Here is a 26286-nt window from a genome sequence, read left to right as displayed (position 1 = left end):
GCGCGCGTGTTTGTCTCGAGTTCAGTCGTTGCACAAAGCGCTTCAAGAACTTTTCGACCCTGGCTCGCGATGTCCTGCATCGATGGGCTTAGGTACTTTTTTTTGTGTGTGTGCGCTTAGCTCGTACCTTGTTGGCGGCCTCGCAAGCACGCGCCGCTAGACCGTTTTTTGTCGTATGCTTGACAGTTACATTTTGCATACAATTTTGGGAATTAGTTGGTAACGAAGCCGAGTGGCATGGTTTCGGTTTCGATCGAACAGTTGTTGTCCCGCTCGCTCGACGAAGCACGTGCCACTGCAAGCCTGCCGAAGTTGCTTTTACATGCATGCGAACATGATAGCACGACAGAGGCACCAGCTTGGACGCTTGCAATCCATTGTTTTGCGTTTACTTACTTTTTACGAAAATCTGGCACGTCGGTAGCCAGTAAAACGGTGGCAAACGGTTTTTTAGAATTGCTCGGCAATGCATACAACACTGCATACTTGTGGGATTTCTCAGTAATAAAAACACAAGCAGCAAGTTACGTCACAACACGTCACACCAGAACATAAAACAACACAAAGTGCCTTTTGTTTGTACAGCACTTAAAACAAATATTTTTATGTTTATAAGAATGTCTGCTACAAAAGGCACCTTTAAAGTTCCGAAACACTGCTTTCGCTGCTCTAAAAGCCACTTTTGCTGCTCCAAAACACTGTTTTAATTGCTCAAAAATCCACTTTTGCTGCTCCAAAACACGGCTTGTGTTGCTCCAAAGGCCACATTTTCCGCTCCAAAAAGCTGTTTTAGCTGCTCCGAAAGGTGTTCGAATATGGCTTTGGCCAATCACATCACTGTATTGCGCACAATCATCGTAAATCAAAAGAATGTCCTCTCTTCGAGCTTTACTTGAACCACAAGATTATCGACAAAAAAAAAAGTCCGAATTGAAATTTGAATATACTAGACTTAGCAAACATATTAACTGGGCGAGTTGGTATGTATTTATAATGGAACAGCGCGAGTTTTACAAGGACAGAAGAAGGAACTTGGCAGGACGAGTGTTGTCCTGTCCAGTTCCTTCCCCTGTCCCTGTAAAATTCGCGCTGTTCCGTTATGAATATAATAGAGCTGAATAGCCATGATAATGAACAAGTGACGAAAACGTTTGACCCAAGTGCTGTCAAGCGACCACGTCTCACGACAGAGTGCATGAAAAGCAGCAACAAGAGGACGTTCATCTCTAACCTGCCATCGAAGTCAACAGCGAGAAACCGAAGCGGAGAAAAAAAAATTTAAGCAGATTTAGAGGTTACAGCAGCGAAATTAACAATAATCTAACAATGATTTTGACAAAGATAGAAAACTAACAAACCAACAAAGCAACATACACATGAAATGTAAGAAAAAAACTCAAGAGAGTTTTATTTTTATATTTCACGTGTACGTTCATGTGTAGCACGAAATTGTTGAAATTCCTTCCTTCTGTTGAAAAGAAGAAGGAAGTTGAATAGTAAGAGAGACAGAGAGAAAACATCTTTATTGACCCTCAGTTCAGGGTGTCAAAGTGGTGTCAAGGAGAATGCCATTCAGAAGCGTGAGGATAGGTTATCATGGGAGATTAGTGTCGTCTTTCGATGCCCTCAGCTTCTATTCGATCGTTGCGATGTGGTGAAGAAGGGCGTCGAAGATGGCAGGCACGTGCTGATGATTTGTGGGAGAGAGCCCCTCTTTCCATGTCGTGGGCCGAAGGCCGGGAGGGAGCTTGGAAAGCGTAGAGCGGATGGATGGTTGTGCATGGAGGCATTGGCAGTAGGTGTTCGTGTTGTTTGGTAGCCAGTGCAGAAGGGACTCTTAGTTGTGCCCTGAGCACCTTGGAAGAGATGAGTATAGTGTGGGGATGATAGCGTGTGGGTCAGTGCTCGGTGTAGAGTGCTGGCCTGTTGTCGGGAGAGTGTGGGAGGCGGTCGTACGAGGGCGAGTCTCAGTTCGCGGAGTTGTCGGAGTGTGCCAGAGCGCTGTTGATATGTTTCATTGCACTGGAGTTGGGGTTCATAAGACGTAGGCCAGTAGATAGCAGGTCCCGAAGTGGAAGTGACTCGAGAAAGTGAATGTGCTCGTTCATTGTTCGGGATTAGAGCGTGGCAGGGATCCAGTAGATACAGAAGCGAAGGAGGGGGGGGGGGGGGGTGTTGAGGACGCCTCGAAGCTCGCGCAACATGTAGTTAGGGAGTTGGTTGCACTGAAATGTGCTGACTGCCATTCGGGAATCCGTCAGAACAGTGATGGAGGTGTGTCCCTCGCGGGGTTTGGCGACGGCATTATTATTGGAGGAGCACAGCGCCTGAGTCTCCAGGAGGTCTGCCGAAGGCGCTACGGTCCATGTTTGCCTATGCGTTGTGTTCATCTAGAGACAGTGAATTGCGGTGCGGCCAAGTTGGTGCCACGGTCGTAGCTGGCGTCTGTGCAGTTGATGAGGTGCTGCAGTGCCTGAAGTGTGGCGAATTTCGGGGATATGAGTTTGGCTCTGCGCTGGCGTCGTTCCGGGTTGCTGTCGGGATTCGTATGTTTGGGTATGCGGAGTGGGGTGATTTGGAGCACGGTATCCCAGGGTGGTGTTTGTTCCGATGGGAGAGAGGTGCCGGGTGTCGTATCCGAGAGACTGGAGAATGTAGCGACCCATCAGGGACGTTGTTAGGCGTTGCTGTTGACCCATTCGGTGGACGTCGACTCACTCCTCGAGTTTGTTGAAGGGGTCCATCTGTTGTAGGTGCTCAAGGGGAGCGTACTGTTGAACACCGGAGAGCAAGGCGGGCGGGTTTGCGGAGCTGTGTCTGGAAGTGTTTGAGTCGACGGTTAGTGAGCGGGGTGTCGGAAATATGGTAGAATACGAGAGAGTTGCATGAGAGCTTTGATGGCTCCTCTCATGTCGCTCTTTTTGAAGCCTCTGGCGGAAAGCACGACCGAGGATGTGTGTGATTTCATTGATCTGTTTGGAGAGGGTGGAAATGGTGATATCGCTTGCACTGTTGTTTTGGATGGCGAGGCCTAAAAGCTTGATGTGCGGGCGTTGGGGTATCAAAGTGCCTTCGAGGTGTGCGGTGATCAGCGGTCTGTCGGGATTGTTTTTGCGGTTGGAGATGACGAGGAGTTCCGACGTAGATGGAGAACTGGCCATGCCTATCTAATGGCACAGCGTGCGACAGTGTCGCAGGCGTGTGGCAGTGGTTCTTCCTGCTGGCCGGGGGAGCCGGTGTTGGTCCCTAAGGTGACTTCATCGGCGTAGATGGACAATTTGAGGTGGGGAATGGTGTCGAGTTGTGCGGGAACTTTGCTCATGGCAAGCTTGAAAAGGGTGGGAGACAGGATGGAGCCCTGTGGTACTCCTTGGTGTAACGGAAAAGGTGTGGAGATGTGTCCAGGAATTTTAAAGGCTTCCGTGCGGTTCGATAGAAAGTTGCGCATGTAGTTGTACATTCGACGGCCGCACTGGGTTTCTCTGGGGGTACTGAGTATGGAGTCATGCGGGACGTTATCAAAGGCTTTGTAGATGTCCAGGCTTAGGAGTGAGCGGAGTTGTGTGGTGCTTTTTTCTTGAAGGAGGTCATTGTATAGCCGAAGGAGAAGTAGAAAGAGAGATTATGAAGAAGAAAGGAGGATGAAGGCTCCGGCAGCGTGGAACACAACAAAAATGTAAATATTGTATATAAAACATTGTTTATTTACAGAAAGGCACGACGAGTGTATGTACAAGTGCATTAGGCATAGGAGTGGTCTTTGCAACGCTTGTCTTCGCGGGCCCACCATGAGTTGCTCAGTTTATCTACAAGATAGCTAATCAAGATAATAATTTTCTTTCGTCAAAAAACAATTCTAAGCTTTACGCCTACACCCCCAAATCGCTGGCTCCCGCTCCATTGGCAACAATGAGCAGGGGCGTTCTCGACATTAAATGTTATATTCTAAGAGCAGACGAGGCTCTTAGACGACACTCCCAGTCACTTCTCGGTTTCCGACCGCGAAGTGTCAGCCGCAGAAGTGAGTCCGAGCAGTTCCACACGAACGCTGGCTCCTAGCGTTCGATCGTGCTAGAAAACTGTTCTCACCGTGCTAGCAAGCGAAAGCTTCCATACCCTTCTGCTTCTGAAGGGGCATGTGGGTCCACATGTCGGCGGATCGCGAATACAGCCGCCACGGCTGGTTCCCTCGGATGCTGTTCCGGTGGACCAAATGCGAACGGTTTTTCGTCTGACATCTCGTGCTGAAAAACATATAATTTTCTCGTCATTGCTTGACTCAGAGAAGCTTGAAAAATAGTAGTACATTGTTTCTCACGGACGACCGCGACCGCCTTGTGATTGCCTCTGGCACTGGGCGAGAGAGTCTCACGCTGCCCACGTGCTGATGTTCGTACATCTGACGTTCCAACAAGATGACGGATCGTTAAATTTGCAGGTTAGTTTCGGTATTATTGTATATTTACGACTAAAATTATTTAGAAAGTTTTGATAAAAATTCGCTTGCAACTATAGGCTATGTTTATGCTGTTCTTTCCGAAAATATGTTTTGTTTAAAACGTTAAATTGGACGCCCCACATGACCTACGCACCCATTTTTGCTGATCCATGCACCTGGGAGGTTGATATAAATAATGGTTCTTCACTCCCCGAAACGGAGGTTTAATGTATTTTAAGAAATTTTAAATGATCGAACCTTAAATACTGTATTTCATAAATTATAAAACTTTAAAAATAAGATCGCTGCTAATTAAGAACAAAATCTGTAAATATTGCCGGATAATCTTTCTCTTTCTCTCCTAACAACAAGGTAAAGAGAGTGATATTTATTTGCATCGCATACTCAGCATTATATTAAGAAGGTAGACGAGAGCTTTTCTTATACTTTTGCTTTAAAGTGAGATTTAAGATTTTATTATTTGTAGCACTATATTTTCTGCATTTGTTCAAAACGCTTTAGAAACTTTAAAAAGCTTTCGGTATTTTAACATTAAGTAAGACTATTAATAAATAGAAAAATTAGATGCCTCGGTAATATTTATTTGTTAATTGTCTAAATAAGTAGTTAACCTATGGCTTTAAGAGCTGATCCTACAATCTCCAAGAAAAGTTGGAAAAGTTTGACAAGGCTACTTTTGCGCAAGCATTTGCAACAAAACAATAAAATCCGTTTTTATCTATTGCAGCAGATGACCGCCGTAGGAGCGGAGACGGCCAAGAGCCACAACGGCACGAAGCCTAGAAACCGTTTCTGTAGAGTGGGATGGCCGTGTCCAAAATGTATTCCCTCGATTTTCGCCTGATGGAGTCACAGAAGTGTCATACTGTCCGCGACCGCAGTCTTGGCGGCGCCAAAGCAGCGCTGGTAGATGTGACACACACCTGCTTTGGTGAATGTCGCTCTCTAGCTTGACTGTCCACCGAAGCATCATGAGCCAAGGGTTGGTGCATTGCGACGACAACGACGTTCGCGATATCGCGTGTTTTTTTTTTTTTTTTTAGAACTTCTATTCTATACATCAAATTGAAAGAATAAAACACAGAGGACAAGCACAGGACAACCCCTTTCTTTCATTTAGCAACGACGTTTATTTTGGGCACAGACATTGCACCCGGGTGGTTCTCATTAGAACCCTTTCGCATTTCTACCTTCTTGTTTTTACCTTCTCATTTCAACCCAGCGCAAAAACCCTTTCGCGTTTCTCCCTTTCTCATTTAAACCGTTCTCAAAACAAACTTTCGGGTTTTGACCCTTCTCAAAACGAGTTTTCTCATTTTAACCTTTCTCATTGCAAATATTCTCAAAACATACTTTCTGGTTTTGACCATTGTCAGAAGGACTTTTCTCATTTTAACCTCTCTCATTTCGAACCCAAATTATTCCAACATCATGATCTCGCAATCTTTCTGTGGTATTTATGGCAAATTCGGGTAATTAATTGCCTTCGAGCCCTTGCCTGTGGCACCGGCGACCAAAAACGCGCCAGCGGCGCATCACGTGACCCTCTCCACCCGAATGCAAAGCACAATGAACTGGCGTTTTTATTTGACTGGGTCGCGAGTGAGCTCTGTTAATTTCTTCTTCGATCATTCTATGGTACCATGAGCACGCTGCATACGCCAACAACATAAATTACGACTCTTTGAGATGTGTGTAAACAGAAGCGGCTTCACAAAACTTTTCAAAATATTGGCATTACCACAGTCCGTACAGCTGACAGAATATTAAAATATAAAATCAATGAAAGGGCAGATGTATAAATCAGTGTGGTGCTGCCCGCACGCGCGTCAAATTTCAATAAACTTCGTTTGGATTTTCGAATAACTGTTGCCACGGAGGCTTGCCAGCGTCTCTTTCCATATTCTGTTTACTGTTAGTAGAGAGCTTTAGTAGATCGTTCCCATGACTCCGATAACCATACCCGATACTCCGCCACCGCCTCCCTTGTGCATGCATAGTATCGTTATCGGGGCTATCGGAACGATCTATTAAAACTCTCTAGTACCTTTTTTTGCACCCACCCTCCTTGAAATTGTAATGCGTGTTCAAGTTTCAAACTGCATCACTATGCATACTTTTTTTTCAGCGGTGTAATAACTTGTTATGTAATAACTTTTTATTAAAGAGTTGTAAAATAAAGTGATGTAGGATGCAGCCCGTGTCTCAGAGCAAACATACCTTGCTCAGGCTGGATAAATTCTTCCAAAGATGTTGACTTTCTTTGAAACATAAATTATCTTTCTCTTCGTTATTTTTGCTACCTTGTCTCAGAGCACAAAAGGCTGCCTGTCTTGATGGCTTTGTTTGCCACTCGAACCCGCTATTTGCCGCCTCAGCGAGCATTGTTTCGTTTGGTTCCCCATCCCGATTCGGATGTGACGATACCGGATACAGTCTGGCAGACAAGCTGCCCGACCTCTTGGAGCTCGGGAAAACTTCTGTTGGTAAATTGCCGGTACACGCCTGAGAAACGCAACCCGAAAAGCTTGCACCCGCCAGCCTTTGACCACGCGAACGCCCTTGCCGAAGATATGGGAAAACTTTTTTTCAGGGAAAATGATCACCCGAATATGCCATTACAAGCAATAACACACGACTAGCACTATGATCCATTCGCTCCACACGACGACATCTTAACGACATACAGCGACAGAAGAGAAATGAAGTACCGAATATGCGCTAGCACTTTTGAAACCACGTCACCATGTGACCACGTAGCTACGTCAACAGACTCGGGGTGGCACGCAGGCATAAGGAAAATTGTTTCATGTGCTATGGTGCCGCTTCGCTTCATCTTCAACCTTCATCCTCAACTGTTCTTCCTTCTTTCTATACCTCACTACGGTGTTCAAATGACAACGGGTTCAAATGAGAAAGGGTCGAAACGCGAAAGGTTAAAACGCGAAGGGCGTTTTGCGAATGGGTTCAAACGAGAAGGGTTCAAATAAGAATGGGTTGTAACTTGTTTCGAGAAACACCCTTGCACCCTGAGCGGGACCCCGACAAGATAGGTTGATAAGGGGGAAGGCTAACAGGGAGATGGAAAGGGTGATATGGAGGACGCAAAGGGAACTTGGGAGATGGAAAGGCGATAAAGGGGAAGGGAAACTGGGAGATGGAAGGGGTGATAGGAGAAGGAAAGGGGGAACCACGAGGCACAGGAAGAACTCCTGGGATGTGTATTTACGGGGAGTTGCGATATTTTCCAAGTTCAGGCTTGAGGAATTCTAATTCCCGTCTTGATAAGGTTACTGAGGCCGATGAAACGTTGTTTTCTGCGTTCTGAATGAGAAAAAATTCGATGATTTCACGCCGTGCCGATTGCGGTGTCTTGTCTCTTGTCTTGGTTCCTGTTCCTGCGAAGTCAGGCGCGCATCCAATGCATTCGTTCGCGTCTTTTAGCTCCACCCACAAGCGCATTGCGCCCATCTGAAGAGCCTCCGCCGTCGAAAAAGTAGTTCGCTAGCAACGTTGCTTTTTATTCCTTCCGGAAACGTGTCTTAAACTACTACAATATTTATTTAATTCATTCAGGACATTTAAATAAGTTAGAATACGTTTTTGTCAACGAAATAGCTGTTTAGTAAAGAAAGAGAGACATGTCCAATGTACTGTCTTCCCAATTCATTTTCTGTCCAAGATACTGTCTAACATACCGTCTTCCAGTGCCTTCGATTGAGGGAAAGCGAAGCCACCTTATAGTTCCTCCAAATAATATTTAGTGATTTACTTAATTTTGTGGGCTTTGCGCGCGAAATGTGGGCCTTTACTATGTTGGATGAATAGAAAACAAGAATAATTATACTTTTCGGGTTTTGACAAATCGGCACCCTCCCAAGTCATCGACACCACCACCGCGCCCCGCTCTCTTTGTCTTTGTCTCTTTGCCTGCGACTGATAAGCACGGCAATCTCAGCTCACCCCGCGGAAACCACAGCGAATTGAAGCAGCGGTGCCGGTACAATGTTGAGTAGCAACTAGCAACGTGGTGCAGAGGCGACAGAAATCCAACGAAGCAGATGACGTCCGGCGTAGCTTCTCACCTCTCAGCAGTGCTAAGCCTCGCGCCCGCTTCGAAATTTTCGTTGGCGATTGCGTCGCTGGATTCTCACGTTGTCGCGCAAAAGCTGCTGCAAACGCAAGCCGATACCATTAAAATTTCGTGGCATAACCTTGGGCACGTAAAACATGGTGCAAAAAAGCAGAATAATTGTCACGAGAAACTAGCGTCGCGTTGCTAAGGCCAGCAGCCATGTTGAGCTTTTTTTTCTTCAAAAGGATCGCTATTGGTCCACGGAATCGTAACGTCATGAAAACGATTGGCTGGCGTTTCTCGGTGTAGGATTACATTTTCCTCTGAGAGGCATTTCCGGTCTTTTCTTGGCTTGCAACCGACTAGTTATGCCCGTGCCTCGTGGTTCCCCCTTTCCTTCTCCTATCACCCCTTTTATCTCCCAGTTTCCCTTCCCCTTTATGACCTTTCCGTCTCCTAAGTTTCCTTTCCGTCCCCCATATCACCCTTTCCATCTCCCTGTTAGCCTTCCCCCTTATCAACCTATCTTGTCGGGGTCTCGCTCAGGGTGCAATGTTTTTTTGCCCAAAATAAACGTCGTTGCTAAATGAAAGAAAGTGGTTGTCCAGTGCCTGTTCTCTGTGTTTTATTCTTTCAATTTTATGGATTCATGTTCAATCCGCTCGCCTTCATCAGTCCAGTTTTATTCCCTACCACCAGGATCGCGACATCTGACAGCAAGGCACTTTTGTGACGTCCTTTGTTTCCACTTGGGGCCACGTTTGATGTATCGGGCGCGCTTGAAACACTGACACAACAGTGGGAGACGCATTCCAGGCGGCGAATGGAGCTTTCCACACAAAAACGCTATGGAGGGGAGGAATAAAGATCTGCTCACCGGAGGCAGTCGCGTGTCCCGCTTCATCGGGACGAACAAGTTGGAAGTAAACAGAGGATCTGTCGTCGTCGTCGCAGTACGAACCTTTCCGAGAAGCGCTGTGCGTACGCGCTGTCTCGCAAGCTCAATGAGTTTACTCTGCTTTCCTTGTTGCTCAACTGATCACGTGACCCAAAAATACTTCCCTTCCCTTAGTTTTCCGAATTCGAGAAATCCCTGCGTATAAAATACGCAAAAAAAAATAATAAAAACGTAGGCTTTTTGTTGTTTGTCACTGGGTTACATCTAGAAACGTATCATACCGCTCGTGGGGTAAAAAGCCTATTCTAAAGCTACGTTAACAGCACCAAAACACTGTGGTGTTTTTTATACAAATAACTAAGATGTCTGCTAGCGTTGCCTCCAAGTTGCCCTCGGTGGGTTCGCGCATGCCTCGAGCATTTCTCGGAAAAGCTCGCTTTCCGCGATGACGCTTCCCTCTATCCGCTGACTCGAATTTTCTTCCGAGTATTTTGTCCCTTACGGAGAATAATTAACTAAATATAATTACTCTCTAGTTGGTAAGAAATTAACGCGTTACTAAGATTTGATATGGTTCTTCTAAAAAAGAGCCTAACGCTACAGTTAATTACGATATCTAACGAACGTTACTTTTTCTTTTTTTTTTTTTTTACTTTGGGTTTTAGCATTTGGCAGCCACGAGCCGCGGTTGCGAACTTCGACGGCAATTAAACGTTTACAGAGCGATTTCATAATATTGTTACCCTTGGTTTTTCAAATTTGAGGTATACAGCGATGTTCTGATTGCCCGTTGGACCTCTCAAAGTGACCGACAACGTGACTAATGTTGTTTAGATCTAAGGAGAAACGAGTGATGTGATTTGATGGAAAACAGCATAAAATGGCACCGAAATTATTTTACTCGTCAATCGTGTCCAACCTTAAAGAGTGCGTTCGTTTCAATTTAAGTCCACCAGCAGTTGACGCGACGATTCTATTGAGCCGATCGTGAAGCGTCAAAAGTGCATCATCATAGCGCTTATCGTTTTTGTGCCTTGCCAATCACCGACTCAACCGATCACGCGCACTGAATGCGCTGCAATCCCGCTCTCTCTTTTTTTTTTGTTTAGCCGGTCTTGGCAAACTTACAAAGACAACAGGCATTGTGACAATGCAGATTTGGCGCTCTTTGACTCGCCACATCAAATCGTAGCATCGGCTAAGGTCGGACTTAATCTAAACAAAATGAATATAACGTGTTACAAAAAAAAAATACGTTTTTTATTTCTCTAACGACGATTTAGAGCGCAGCTCTTGAGGAGGAGGAGCGGAAAGTACTGAGGGGATGGTGTGCCCCTCCTCCCTCCTCCGTACCCTCTCCTCCTCCCCTTCTTTTCCTTTCACGCGCAAAACGCGCGACCTCGAGCGACGTTTCGGCGCGGTGCCGAGACGTGACGTGACGTTTTGGTGGAAGTCACGGTTACGTTTCGGCACCGTCCCATAACGCACCGCGCGGTTACGCCCACGCCGACGCCGACGGCGACGCCGGTCAAGCCGAAACCGGGCGCCCAAGAGCTGCGCTCTGATACGATAACGTCTTTAACAACGCCGCTGCTTCAACTATGTGATTTTCAAGTCTTTCTTACCAGCCCAAAAGTCATGATGAGCAGTTGGAGGACGTCGGTGTACGCGATGGAGTACAGGCCTCCTACGCAGGTGTACAGCGCCACCACCGATGCAGCTACGCTCACGCAGGTCACGTAGCCGAGGCCTGTGATTACGCTCACCGTGGCGCCTGCAATTGATTTCGGTTGGCACGTTAAAAAGCGCGAAGGAGCGCTCTTACCGCTCATTCACACTGGAAGCGGATCCGCGTTCGCAAAGCGGTTGCGGACGCGGTCGTATAAAAATCCGGTACAATTGCACGCGCACTCGGTGACATCAAGTGCGCGTGCAATTACACCGGATCTTTATACAACCACGTTCGCAAGGGACGCCTTTTTCGGAGGTTGATACGGGGCAGAGCAAGAAGGCAGAGTAGTAGTAGTGTGACGTCCGTGACGTCATGTCCGGTTTTCGTGATATCTTCACCCGTTCACCCTTTACTTCGCGCACTCCTCCGGAGTATGCTCCCAGCTCGTTCCTCCGAAGTCAACCCAACTGGCATAGCTGGAAAAGACGGCTCGTGCCAGTCGTTTGCAAAGCCAGCAAAGCGACGTTGATGGAAACAAATCGCCGCGGCGTTTTTCGCGGCCTCGGAGATGCAGGAGCGAGCAGGCGTTAAAAAATATGGGTTTCAACTACGAGTGTCAGCAAGAGCCATGTAGATACCTGCGCACACTTGGAGCGGACGCGCGCGTTTGATGGAAGTGCCTCGGGACCGATCGTTTACGAGTACCAGTCGATACTGACGTGACACTCGACAAAGAAAGGTGGGACCGGCATTGCGTAGCTCCCACGAACTGTTATGGCTCGACCCGTCGTGTCAGAATAAAGATGGCATACTAATAACAAAATGTACATACTGTGTTGCGAAGGTAATCCATACGACGTTTATTTGAGCTCCATATATCACACAAAACGAGGAGATGGAGTCAATGAGAGTCCCTTTTTGACGACAGCGCTCGTCACCGCTGCCTCGGAAAAGAAGAGATGACAAGGGGAACAGATTATTGACCTCTTAATCTAAAATTGAGGTCAGCGATCAAGCCATAATACTGGAAGGGTCCAGAAGGGTCGCGCGGGCGGGTATTCCATCCAGCAAGCCAGCCGGTCGTGGGCACACGGTCTTGGGCAAGGACCGTCGGAGCAACGCTGCGCCGAGTCGGAGTGCCTGCTAGGCACAGTTTCTGTCGAGTTCGCTCCGTCGGTGTCATGGTTGCCGTTGTCTCTTTTCCCGGGGAGTTTGTGAATCCAGCGTTCGTGATCATCGTGGCCCGTTTCGAGTACTTCCTCCTTTTTTCTTGCTGCTTAAAATCGGGACCCGCCAGAAGAGCTCGTAGAAAACTTAATGTACGTTGGTCGCATAGAGGTTGGTCGTCGCGACCAGGTAACTGAGCAACGTTGTCGGTCATGTTGATTTGTTCGTAGAAAAACTGCTCCGGAGCTGTTTTCATACGTACATTTTTGGCGTAAGACCGTTTCGTGAATCTGGCGTCGGTTCTTTAGCCACATGGCTCTGCAACAATAACACGCCGCAACCGCCACCTCCCCTCGCCCCAATTGCTGGACACAACACCCACCCACCCAAGAAGCTCTCCACAAAACGTAAAAAGAAAAAATAGTTTTCCTTGTTTTTACGCTTCCGACGGTGACGTCCCGGACGTCGCTGCCCCGTATCGACCTCCGAAAAGGCGTCCGTTCGCAACCGCTTTGCGAACGCGGATCCGCTTCTAGTGCGAATGAGCGGGTATTCCGGGGGGATAGACGGAAACGAATAGGACATGAAGCATATATTTTGGAACAATAGCCTGCCGTCATTTCAGAGCGCGGCTCTTAGGCGCCCGTTTGCGGGTTGAGCGGCGTCGGCGTAACCGCGTCCACGAGCAATGTCACAAAGGTCACCAGCGACGTCAGGAAGGTCACCAGTGACGTCGTGAGGGTCACGAGTGACGTCGCGAGGGTCACCAGTGGCGTCATAAAGGTCACTAGTGACGTCACGAGGGTCACAAGGGCCACGAATTAACGACACGAGCGACGTCACGAGGGTCACCGGTGACGTCATGAGGGTGACGTGTGACATTACGAGGGTCACCAGTGACATCTCGAGGCCACAAATGACGTTATGATAGTCACCAGTGACACCGCGAGGGTCACATGTGACGTCACGAGGGTCACCAGTGGCGTCACAAGGGTGACATGTGATGTCACGAGGGTGACATGTGACGTCACGAGGGTGACGTGTGACGTCACCCTCGTGAAATCACACGCAAATACCCTCCCCTCCTGCTCAAGAGCTGCACTCTAATTCGGCATACAGGGAATTGTAAACGTCTCTTATTTTTGATCTCTGACAGCACGCAGGTTGTAGCCCAGCATGTTCACGATTTTCGGGTCGTTTTCCGGCGTTCTTATCGGCTGATGGCGCGGCTTGATTAAGGACGGAGTAGTATTCATGCGCCAGGGAATCGCCAGGCTCTGCATTTCTGAAACTCTCTGTGACTATTAACCGCATTTGCGACGATAAGCGTCACTGGGGTCGCGATCTGCGATTGGTCGAACGCTCACTATAACGTATTTATTTTTTGTTTCACTATAACGTATTTTTTTGTTATCGCGGGAAATCAGCGCATCGTCAGGGGGTCAACAGTGACTACGTTGGTTTATGAATGCGGTGAGTACGAGCTTGCATTGCTATTTTTAATGATAAAGAACACTACACCGACTTGACTTCACAACGTCAACAGTTTAATCCGGCACTTCGTCTCCCACGCACGAGACATCATCAGTCCGTGTTCAGGGACACGAATGAAAATAGCGCAGAGACCAGAAAGCTATTCAAGGACATCCACGTACACTTTGGGAATGGGGCCTCGGTTGGCATTGCTGGAGGATGCGTCACTACGAATCCACCTGGAATATCTAAATCTTACAATGCTTGTAACAGGAAAAACGGTTGGCGAGTTGTCTGCATGTGGCAATCAATTCCTTTCATCCTTGCACCAATGGTCCGAAAAAAATCACCTGAAGGTTAATACTAACAAAACTAAAGCTATAATATTTCGAACTAAGAATAAAGTAATATCTGAAGATATCCAACTTCTACTACGACAAAGCAGGATCAATATCGTACCAACGATGAAATGCTTAGGCGTTGTGTTTTCCGAGACGCTTAACTGGGATGCACAGATTTAACATACACGCATGAAAATGAACAAGATAATTGGTGTACTGTGTCGCCACAGACACTCGCTTCCGACAAGTGCTAAAATCCTCATTTATAATGCCTTTTTACTACCTATTATTACTTACTGTCATATCATCTGGGGAACAACCACAAAACAAAACAAACTCAAATTATTTCTTGCGCAAAAAAGGGCAGTAAGGCTGATTGCGAATGTCTCATGGTGCACGCATACCGAACAATATTTTTTCAAGTTCAGTATCATTAAGTCAACCTCTCTTTATGCTTTCAAATTGTTGTGTTTGCATAAGAGTGCTGTCGCGACTAACAATGATGTCCTGTTAAGTATGTTTAAACTCAATCGCCACACACCCGCATATAACATACGTCACAACATTGCTTGGTCATTGCCATTTTGCCGCACATCTTATCGCGCCCAATCATTATGTTATAACTTACCGCTTTATCTCAACATTCTTTTGCATAATAATATTTCTATAGAAACAACCCCCAAGAAAAAATTGATCGATGTCCTTCATCTGTTAGATCTACATTTTGTGTAAGAATTGTGTAACTGTTCCTTTCACTGAAATGTGCATAGTGCCCCATTACGTTGAATGTGTCAGTGTACTTTTTTTGGAAATGTTCTGTTCCTGCCCACTGCAGTCGTGTGTAGGGGCACAGGGGGCCCTCAAGCTGCACCACGCAGCTTTTTCCCTTGCGGCCCATCTCACAATGTAAAGTTGAGAGATAAATAAATTCAAATTCAAATTCAAATATAAACACTTTCGTGGGCCCCACCTTTGTTCTCGCGCCAAGGTCACCGTGCTCTGAAAATCAAAGCTTTGACCCGTTTTCCAGCAGCGGTCTACTAGTCCAGTTTTTGATCTGGTGGAATGTGTGTCCTTTTTCACGTCCCCCTTGTGTGCTATGAAGCGGGGTTGTTCCGTTTTCGACCAGTCTCACCAACGCAGGATGAGTCACAGTCCTGGCAAGATCCCGGCAGTTCACCAATACCTCCTAAAAAAAGCCGTGGTTTTGAATCTTAGCGCGGGGCCCAGATTGCACACGAGTGCTGGGTAAAAATCAGGATAGGGGATCGTGTTGGCGGAACATCAGTTGTAGCCAAGCGCTGATGCAAACCGATGCCTGTGCCACGCGCTGACCTTCGGTATGTGACTCCAAAAATCTATCACCACTGCCATCTAGAAGCTATTGAGTTCACCCGCCTGCTGTGCACCGTAGAGAGACGAAACCCACCTAACGCGTTCAAGATGGCGCCGCACCAGAAGAGTTCTCCGGCCAGGGCCGGAATGAATAGCAGCGCCGTCATGCGGCTCCCGAAGGCCTGCTCCAGGGGGTCCAAGAGGGTCACGTGGCCGGCACGCCACATAGGGCCCGAGAAGAGCGCTCCAACTGGAAAGGATAGACAGCTTTTGCTAGCTGCTATAAATACATTGCGGAATACGCCGTGAAAAACTACCGCGGGCGAAAAAAACAAAAAGAGTTTACAAAACCATGATCTTGGTCGTGTGATTCTTTGTTCAGAATGGAAGCTTAGGCGTGTTTGTAAGGCATGGTTATTTCAAACGTACAGCGAAACAGACGGGATGGACTGACCTGACCTGAACTGACCTGAACAGAGAACTTGCGCCACGTCAGTTGTTTCGCCTCCTAAAGAATTAGACCTTCTTTCATGACGGCAGCATGCCCGATGATTGTGCGGGTTTCAGTGGGGTGTTATTGACTTTGTGTGTTTCCTTTGTTTGATCGTGTACATTTGATTGCGTACCTTGACGATTAAAACTTCAGTTGTAAGCTCAGCGGTTGTGTGTCTCCTTTCTTCTGTCCAGTCTGTTTTGTTGTTTTTTTTTTTCGCTGTACGTTTTAAATAATAATTCCTCGTCTTCGTCCATGCGATCTTTTCACGTTGTTTTCCGTGATGCGGTCCAGCTGGACACGTATGCGTTACTGTACTCGAACCAACCAGGGCCTTAGAGAAAAGACAGAGACAAGAGCAGAAGTTTCAAGGGACAGCACCTCCTATAGTTCGTTTAAGCTTGAGTCTGAAAGCAGCCAACGCTAGAGCTAATTGGACCAATTAAGAAGCACAAAAAAGCGCAAGTCCCTAGGCCTTTTATCCTTATGATTTGCTTCAGCAATAACATAACACGTATAAAAACGCAACAAAAACAATTATGGTGCGATTTTGACGCCGTCTCAATGGTCCCACAAGCTCGCAGCGTTTGTGGCGTTTGAACTGGATGAAACGAAGTATAGTTTTGGGAAGAAATAAGTGCACTAAGTCAACTTGAAAAAAAAAAAAAAAACTAACAAGAGAACTGCGCTGTTGATAATTCAGATTGACTAAAACTGATACTGAGAAGCACACAAAAGAAAGGGACAGTTTGTCTTTACGTGCTTGTCGAACACCACCTAGAATGGTCAAAGTCTGTGCGCTAGCATTTTTATGTCATGACTCATGACAGTACAATCAATGGCAGACACAGATTAAACACGAGTTCGGGGTCAATGTTCGGCTGGTCCTCGAATTCAGCCAGTGTGTCGGAGGTCCCTCGGCATCGGATGGTATCAACCAAATGCACAGCGCAAGTTCGTCTGCTTCTTTTGCAGGGGTTGTGGCGACATCAGAACTCCGAGCTCTGATTCGCTCTGATTGAAGGATAGTGGGTAGACCTCAAAGCAAGCCTCTAGTCGGAGTCAAGCCGAGCTTGGCGTTTGGATGTCAGCACAATCCCTGCAAAAGACGCAGTCAAAAACCGCCAGATCCAGCTCGTCGAGGGTTCTGATTTTCCCGCCTTTGCGTAGCGCAAGTTTGTGCGCTTGTGCGCACGCGTTGCGATGATGTGAGAACGCCAAGGTCTCATAGGCTGATTGAAGAAACAAGTGGGTAGACCTCGAAGCATCTAGCATTGAGGTGTACCCACTATCCTTTCAATCAAAGCCAATCAAAGCTCGGCGTTGTTCCGACGTCATCGCAACCACTGCGCAAGAAGCAGACGACTTGTTCTCCGCATACGACCACCCCTAGCCGGTCGAGACAACATAAAGGAAACTCCCATTTTCGAGTATAAAACAGCGAAGACTGAATTAATAGGACCAGTGACTGAGTTTGTCTTATGATTTTATTGAACTATTTATTGCCGCCTTCATTCACTGACAGGACGAGAAGCGCAGGATGTCTCTTTCGGGTGTCCTGCCTCCAGCAGGCGTTCGGTGCATTCCATTGCGCTTTTGCGCTGCGTGTCCACGCTCGAAGTCCACGAAGCGCCAAAGTATTGCCGATGGCAGTAAGCTTGCACTAAAAGTGGAATAACTGGAATCCACTCGTGGTATTTTCTTTCTCGCGTAGGTAGCTATGAGCCGATAAAATGGGGGAGAGGAGGAGTCGACAGCGCGCGTGGACGTCGGAACGCCAAGCTCTAGTTGGAAATATTAGTGGGTAGGCCTAAATTTATTAACTGCCTTTGACTCAACTGCACTCGTCGAACGCGCTAGACCTCGGAACGCCGGCGACCAGCGTTTTTGCTTTCGCATTCGAACGCGTTCCAAAAGTGGAGGAGAGAGAGACAAAGACAAAGCCTTTGTTTCGAATGCATTCGTCGAACGCGTCAGAACGCGGAACGCCGGCGACCAGTGTTTTTGCTTTCGCATTCGAACGCGTTCCAAAAGTGGAGGAGAGAGAGACAAAGACAAAGCCTTTGTTTTGAATGCATTCGTCGAACGCGTCAGAACGCGGAACGCCGGCGACCAGCGTTTTTGCTTTCGCATTCGAACGCGTTCCAAAAGTGGAGGAGAGAGAGACAAAGACAAAGCCTTTGTTTCTAATGCATTCGTCGAACGCGTCAGAACGCGGAACGCCGGCGACCAGCGTTTTTGGTTTCGAATTCGAACGCGTTCCAAAAGTGGAGGAGAGAGAGACAAAGACAAAGCCTTTGTTTTGAATGCATTCGTCGAACGCGTCAGAACGCGGAACGCCGGCGACCAGCGTTTTTGCTTTCGCATTCGAACGCATTCCAAAAGTGGAGGAGAGAGAGACAAAGACAAAGCCTTTGTTTCTAATGCATTCGTCGAACGCGTCAGAACGCGGAACGCCGGCGACCAGCGTTTTTGCTTTCGCATTCGAACGCGTTCCAAAAGTGGAGGAGAGAGAGACAAAGACAAAGCCTTTGTTTCTAATGCATTCGTCGAACGCGTCAGAACGCGGAACGCCGGCGACCAGCGTTTTTGCTTTCGCATTCGAACGCGTTCCAAAAGTGGAGGAGAGAGAGACAAAGACAAAGCCTTTGTTTCTAATGCATTCCTCGAACGCGTCAGAACGCGGAACGCCGGCGACCAGCGTTTTTGCTTTCGCATTCGAACGCGTTCCAAAAGTGGAGGAGAGAGAGACAAAGACAAAGCCATTGTTTTGAATGCATTCGTCGAACGCGTCAGAACGCGGAACGCCGGCGACCAGCGTTTTTGCTTTCGCATTCGAACGCGTTCCAAAAGTGGAGGAGAGAGAGACAAAGACAAAGCCTTTGCTTTGAATGCATTCGTCGAACGCGTCAGAACGCGGAACGCCGGCGACCAGCGTTTTTGCTTTCGCATTCGAACGCGTTCCAAAAGTGGAGGAGAGAGAGACAAAGACAAAGCCTTTGTTTCGAATGCATTCGTCGAACGCGTCAGAACGCGGAACGCCGGCGACCAGCGTTTTTGCTTTCGCATTCGAACGCGTTCCAAAAGTGGAGGAGAGAGAGACAAAGACAAAGCCTTTGTTTTGAATGCATTCGTCGAACGCGTCAGAACGCGGAACGCCGGCGACCAGCGTTTTTGCTTTCGCATTCGAACGCGTTCCAAAAGTGGAGGAGAGAGAGACAAAGACAAAGCCTTTGTTTCTAATGCATTCGTCGAACGCGTCAGAACGCGGAACGCCGGCGACCAGCGTTTTTGCTTTCGCATTCGAACGCGTTCCAAAAGTGGAGGAGAGACAGACAAAGACAAAGCCTTTGTTTCTAATGCATTCGTCGAACGCGTCAGAACGCGGAACGCCGGCGACCAGCGTTTTTGCTTTCGCATTCGAACGCGTTCCAAAAGTGGAGGAGAGAGAAACAAAGACAAAGCCTTTGTTTTGAATGCATTCGTCGAACGCGCCAGAACGCGGAACGCCGGCGACCAGCGTTTTTGCTTTCGCATTCGAACGCGTTCCAAAAGTGGAGGAGAGAGAGACAAAGACAAAGCCTTTGTTTCTAATGCATTCCTCGAACGCGTCAGAACGCGGAACGCCGGCGACCAGCGTTTTTGCTTTCGCATTCGAACGCGTTCCAAAAGTGGAGGAGAGAGAGACAAAGACAAAGCCATTGTTTTGAATGCATTCGTCGAACGCGTCAGAACGCGGAACGCCGGCGACCAGCGTTTTTGCTTTCGCATTCGAACGCGTTCCAAAAGTGGAGGAGAGAGAGACAAAGACAAAGCCTTTGCTTTGAATGCATTCGTCGAACGCGTCAGAACGCGGAACGCCGGCGACCAGCGTTTTTGCTTTCGCATTCGAACGCGTTCCAAAAGTGGAGGAGAGAGAGACAAAGACAAAGCCTTTGTTTCGAATGCATTCGTCGAACGCGTCAGAACGCGGAACGCCGGCGACCAGCGTTTTTGCTTTCGCATTCGAACGCGTTCCAAAAGTGGAGGAGAGAGAGACAAAGACAAAGCCTTTGTTTTGAATGCATTCGTCGAACGCGTCAGAACGCGGAACGCCGGCGACCAGCGTTTTTGCTTTCGCATTCGAACGCGTTCCAAAAGTGGAGGAGAGAGAGACAAAGACAAAGCCTTTGTTTCTAATGCATTCGTCGAACGCGTCAGAACGCGGAACGCCGGCGACCAGCGTTTTTGCTTTCGCATTCGAACGCGTTCCAAAAGTGGAGGAGAGAGAAACAAAGACAAAGCCTTTGTTTCTAATGCATTCGTCGAACGCGTCAAAACGCGAAACGCCGGCGACCAGCGTTTTTGCTTTCGCATTCGAACGCGTTCCAAAAGTGGAGGAGAGAGAGACAAAGATAAAGCCTTTGTTTCTAATGCATTCGTCGAACGCGTCAGAACGCGGAACGCCGGCGACCACCGTTTTTGCTTTCGCATTCGAACGCGTTCCAAAAGTGGAGGAGAGAGAGACAAAGACAAAGCCTTTGTTTTGAATGCATTCGTCGAACGCGCCAGAACGCGGAACGCCGGCGACCAGCGTTTTTGCTTTCGCATTCGAACGCGTTCCAAAAGTGGAGGAGAGAGAGACAAAGACAAAGCCTTTGTTTCTAATGCATTCGTCGAACGCGTCAGAACGCGGAACGCCGGCGACCACCGTTTTTGCTTTCGCATTCGAACGCGTTCCAAAAGTGGAGGAGAGAGAGACAAAGACAAAGCCTTTGTTTCTAATGCATTCGTCGAACGCGTCAGAACGCGGAACGCCGGCGACCAGCGTTTTTGCTTTCGCATTCGAACGCGTTCCAAAAGTGGAGGAGAGAGAGACAAAGACAAAGCCTTTGTTTCTAATGCATTCGTCGAACGCGTCAGAACGCGGAACGCCGGCGACCAGCGTTTTTGCTTTCGCATTCGAACGCGTTCCAAAAGTGGAGAGAGAGACAAAGACAAAGCCTTTGTTTCTAATGCATTCGTAGAACGCGTCAGAACGCGGAACGCCGGCGACCAGCGTTTTTGCTTTCGCATTCGAACGCGTTCCAAAAGTGGAGGAGAGAGAAACAAAGACAAAGCCTTTGTTTCTAATGCATTCGTCGAACGCGTCAGAACGCGGAACGCCGGCGACCAGCGTTTTTGCTTTCGCATTCGAACGCGTTCCAAAAGTGGAGGAGAGAGAGACAAAGACAAAGCCTTTGTTTTGAATGCATTCGTCGAACGCGTCAGAACGCGGAACGCCGGCGACCAGCGTTTTTGCTTTCGCATTCGAACGCGTTCCAAAAGTGGAGGAGAGAGAGACAAAGACAAAGCCTTTGTTTCTAATGCATTCGTCAAACGCGTCAGAACGTGGAACGCCGGCGACCAGCGTTTTTGCTTTCGCATTCGAACGCGTTCCAAAAGTGGAGGAGAGAGAGACAAAGACAAAGCCTTTGTTTCTAATGCATTCGTCGAACGCGTCAGAACGCGGAACGCCGGCGACCAGCGTTTTTGCTTTCGCATTCGAACGCGTTCCAAAAGTGGAGGAGAGAGAGACAAAGACAAAGCCTTTGTTTCTAATGCATTCGTCGAACGCGTCAGAACGCGGAACGCCGGCGACCAGCGTTTTTGCTTTCGCATTCGAACGCGTTCCAAAAGTGGAGGAGAGAGAGACAAAGACAAAGCCTTTGTTTCTAATGCATTCGTCGAACGCGTCAGAACGCGGAACGCCGGCGACCCGCGTTTTTGCTTTCGCATTCGAACGCGTTCCAAAAGTGGAGGAGAGAGAGACAAAGACAAAGCCTTTGTTTCTAATGCATTCGTCGAACGCGTCAGAACGCGGAACGCCGGCGACCAGCGTTTTTGCTTTCGCATTCGAACGCGTTCCAAAAGTGGAGGAGAGAGAGACAAAGACAAAGCCTTTGTTTTGAATGCATTCGTCGAACGCATTTAGAACGCGGCACGCCGGCGTCGGCCCTTCGGATCTCCCATGAGAAGCCTCTCGACGAGTGCAGTGGAGACAAGGGCAGCTAGCTTCTGGTCTACGCAATAATCCTTCCAACCAGAGCTCGGCGTTCGGAATTCCCCACGCGCTCTCGTCTCATACTTCCTCGGTAATTCCGCTGTGTATAGTTTCAAACCGATGTGACGCTATCGGAAATACACGCTCCCTGAATCGGTGTGCCTTAACCCCAAAGCCTCAAATAAAATGTCTCTCGGTACCCCCGCAACTCGGTCATACCGCCAGCAGCGAACGTGAGCATTACAATTTGGAGCCACACACCGGACCACGTATTTGATTAATTTGATTGATTGAGTATTTGATTGGAGGTGGGCTGGTCGCTCGTGCATAGTAAACATATAGTTAAAACAGCGCAAAAAAAAAATAAGTAGAAGCGACTCAGAAGCAGCGCTGCGACTATGTTTAAGTCCTGCCTCAAGGAGAATTTAGAACGTACTCAACAAGAGGTTGGGCGAATACTAACCCGCAAGCCGCATCATTAACCTCATGCGGAAAACGCTCCTTTTTTTAAAAATATTTTCCTTTAGAAATCTTGTATCCGTGCACAAAACATAACAGTCTGTCAGCAATTCAACGACACGCAGGATACTTTTTGAGGAAGGTGGGAAAATATTATTATATTGAGTGAGCCTTCAGAAAATTTAGCACAAAGACTGTTTGTTTTCTTTAGTACAAAAGTTAGGACTGTGTCATCGCTTTATATCGTAATCTCAGTGCTAATATAAAACAATGGAAGATAATTTTTTCTTCAAACATTTATCTTTGAGGCATCTTTTGAAAAATAAGCTATTTATCCCAGAAAACATCTCATTTGTTCAACAATAGGACAAAAAGAAAAATCTGGAAAACCTTCTAAATTTAACTAATCTGCACCAGAAAACATTTTATTTGTTGAAGCTTTAGAAAAAATCCGTGATGCTCGTTCACTTCATTATTACGCATTGAGTAGGTGTCACAATATAGGGCTGTACGACACGAGAGCGTACGACACGAGAGCGCATGTACGCGCTTTGGAAACTATTGGTGTTTGAGTCTTCCAATACGTAGATGTTTTCCCGGATCGAACGCTTTACGTCCTTTTATTGGTTGAGTACGCAGCCCTGAAGTGTAAGAAATACAATTTTCGCAAACTCTAAACGAAGAAGCAAGATACAGAGTGTCGGAAATAGTTGTTTATCAAGTGCCGTTCCATAATATTTTTAAAAAGTAAATAAAAGAATGAATGATTGCGCGAAACCGGGGAGATAGCTATAGCGTGCACCTTTGGTCGTACTCTTCAACTAGCTTGCTCAGAATCTTCCCTACGCGAACATAGGTGGCCTTCCTGCTCCTTTGTGGCTCCCCACGAAGTACATCCGCCAGCTTCTGCTCTGTCCAGCTCTTCTCTCTTTGAAATGTGGCCAGCAGCTTGTGCGTGCCCGGATGATGTAGCCCCAAGGACCTCTAAAATACATTAGGCCAAGACTCGACGTGATTGTTGGTCCTCGTTGGACACGTACATATCTTACCAATATAGGTAAAACATACTGGGCAATAAACTTTTAGTTCGTTGCCCAACATATTTTACCGTATGTCCACCAAACCTGAACAGCACATATCGAAGACAACATCCACAAAGCACAAAGCCCTACTTTAAACAAATATTTTTTTAATAAAAGAAAAAAAAAAACGCCCTGTATGTTGCGTATAAATTACAATACATTGGGCAATTAACTTATGTGCAAAAAACTTCGCTATCTAAAAAAACATGCGTTTGAAGACTCTAATACCGACCATTCTCAAGGCGTGGGCATGCGCTTTCGTGACGCACGCCCTAATGGCACGCTCTCAAGTCGCGGCGCTCTCCCGTCGTGCGCTCTGGTGTTGGGGCGCTCTGGTGTCGTGCCCTCTCGTGTCGCGCACTCTTGTTGCACCCTTCCACAAGATAGACCCTTTTCAAAAGAGCACTCCATCTAGTTGCTGCTGCGCCAATTAATCGAGTCCGCCTTTGTTTGGCGACGTACTCCGAGCATGCATTGAACACTAAGGGAGCGTCAGCGTTTGGCACAAGCTCGGCCTAGCTTGTACGAATGCTAGTGCTGCGTCAACATTCGGCGAGGATTCGGATCCAATCACGCGCCCCGTGCACGAGAAATGGCCACCGGCAATGTTGCTTGAAGGGGTTTTAGTATTAATTTTAGAAAATAAAAAGAAACCAGAGGTATATTTTCTAGGTATTAATTTTAGTAAACAATTAGCATATTACTTTAATAGCCTGCCTTAGATTTTCTTAAGATACAGTAAATATGTTAGAACAGCTAGTTTGAAATGTGCAGTTTTAGAAATGTTTAAAGTGCCCCATCAGACACCTCTAATTCACTCAAGGTGACTGCGCACGGTGAAGAAAATTCTGTCAAGCGCCCGAAAAAATCAAGTGGCCAATAAAGTTAATTTAAATTGTACGTTGAATACTAAGCGCGCTTTTATACCGAGAAGCTCGAAATATTTTGACGTCGATAACGAGCCGATTGATTCCTTTGATAATTTGAAGAGATTTACTATAGTTGGATATCAGTTAAAAATGCGCCAAATAAACACCACCTGAACGTACAAGCCGCGGCATTGAATCACACCGCGGGCCAAACAGGAAAGGCATTAGCCAACACGAGCTCTGGGACATGTGGGATCGTGGAGAAGAAATATTTTGGCAGAAGGAGCGCGAGAAATGGACCCGGTGCTGCATCGCTGGGCCTGCTGGGACATGCTTATGTTCCTTCTCTCCCCTGCTCACTCTGTTCTTAGGGGCAAGAAGTACTCACCGAAACCCGACATATGTCACACCGAAGTAATCTTCAGTAGCGGAATACTTGTGTAGCGAGGAAGAACACTGGGGCGGTTGAGAGTAGGTGTGCTGCATTCCTAGCTTGCGTATGAGTACAGTGAAAGATTAAGACTGTAGCGCGTTCCGTCGTTATTAAAAAAAAATGAAGTGCACTTTCCGTCTACCTTCGTACGCAGGATCAATTAGGACTATAAGTACACAAATCCAGGTGCCAAAAGACCTACGCGGCGTCCCCTGTTAATTTAGCAGGACGCTAACCCGCTATATTTAGCTGATGACTGAACAGTACTGCAACACAACATACATCTTAAATTGGCTTCCATTCAAATACGTACTACATTACGCACCATGCTGCGCTCCATTACAAAACTGCTAGGGAGTCGTAAATGCACCCACCAACAAAGAGGCTGACACAGTAGCCCACTGGAGCCTGGCACCAGAGAAGGCCCCGCACGGCGGTCTCTTCCACGATGCCGCTGAGGAAGCCGCCGTCGACCCAGGTGGCTACGCAAAGACATAGAAGGTCCGTCCTAAAAAGAACCGATTTTAGAGCGCAGCTCTTAGGCGCCCGTTTCCGGCTTGAGCAGCGCCGCCGTCGCCGTCGGCGTAACCGCGCGTTGCATGCAACTCAGGTTCCATGCAGCCTGAGTTGCACGGAACTTAGTGTTGCATGTCGCCACAACCACGTGTTGCAAGCAACTCAGGTTGCATGCAGCCTAAGTTGCTTGCAACCCTCCGAAGTCACGTGACCCCAAGGCCACGTGACCTCCTCCGAGGTCATGTGACCCCCCCAAGCAACTCAGATTGCATGCAACCTGAAATGCATGCAACCCCCCGAAGTCACGTGACCCCCAGGTCACGTGACCTCCCAGGTCACGTGGCTCTCCAGGTCACGTGACCCCCTGGTCACGTGACCCCCTTTCCGAGGTCACGTGACTCCCCCACCCAGTGCCTTCCCCTCCTCCTCAAGAGCTGCGCTCTAATTCGGCGTTACAGGGAGTTGTAGACGGCTTAATTTTGTTTTTGTGCCAAAATTTGTTTTTTTTTTTCGGAGAATTTAAGGTTTTCGAAAGCCCGAAGAAGTCAAGGAAGAGCGGACTTGACCTTCTTTGCCAGAGTATGGATATCTTGGCCCTATTTTGCCAAACAATAGACCCTTTCCGAAATTCAGTCTGGCCACTGTGATCACTATCATCATCATCTGAAAAATGGCATATGTGCCATACCAATGGCGGCTTTCTAATTACTGATGTTGAAGATACTCCTAAGCTGAGGATTCGAGGCCTATATATTCTAGACGTTAGCACGTTGCGAAACCGGAATTGAATGCAAGCGCTGCGTAAGTGTTCATTTCTCTAATTCGAGCCCAGTGAACCTGTTAGTGGCACAAAATCGACTTCGAAACCCCTTGACTTTTACAACTTTATCAAGGCGTCTGTCTGGGTTGGTGCTTCGTTTTGACTGGTTGCATCGTTGTGGGAAACGACACTGGAAGAGATGATCCAGAAAAACCTGTATAGCGAAAAGTTT

At 47.5% G+C, this 26286-nt stretch overlaps 1 protein-coding gene across 1 annotated transcript in view; it reads right to left on the bottom strand.

Annotated features, from left to right (window-relative positions):
• LOC8043830 (high-affinity choline transporter 1) overlaps positions 1 to 26286 on the bottom strand; it is a 97106-nt gene that overhangs the window by 34787 nt on the left and 36033 nt on the right. The window contains exons 3-5 of the mRNA XM_042286368.1: positions 25153 to 25260; positions 15515 to 15670; positions 11058 to 11206 (exon numbers count right to left, since the gene is read on the bottom strand). Coding sequence (XP_042142302.1) covers positions 11058 to 11206; positions 15515 to 15670; positions 25153 to 25260 — 413 coding nt within the window. The remainder of the gene's footprint in view (positions 1 to 11057; positions 11207 to 15514; positions 15671 to 25152; positions 25261 to 26286) is intronic.

The sequence above is a fragment of the Ixodes scapularis genome, unplaced genomic scaffold (assembly GCF_016920785.2).
Source record: "Ixodes scapularis isolate PalLabHiFi unplaced genomic scaffold, ASM1692078v2 PGA_scaffold7__128_contigs__length_106722199, whole genome shotgun sequence".
NCBI lineage: Eukaryota > Metazoa > Arthropoda > Arachnida > Ixodida > Ixodidae > Ixodes > Ixodes scapularis.
Note: the sequence above shows the minus strand (reverse complement) of the source record. Positions and strands in the feature narration are given on the sequence as shown.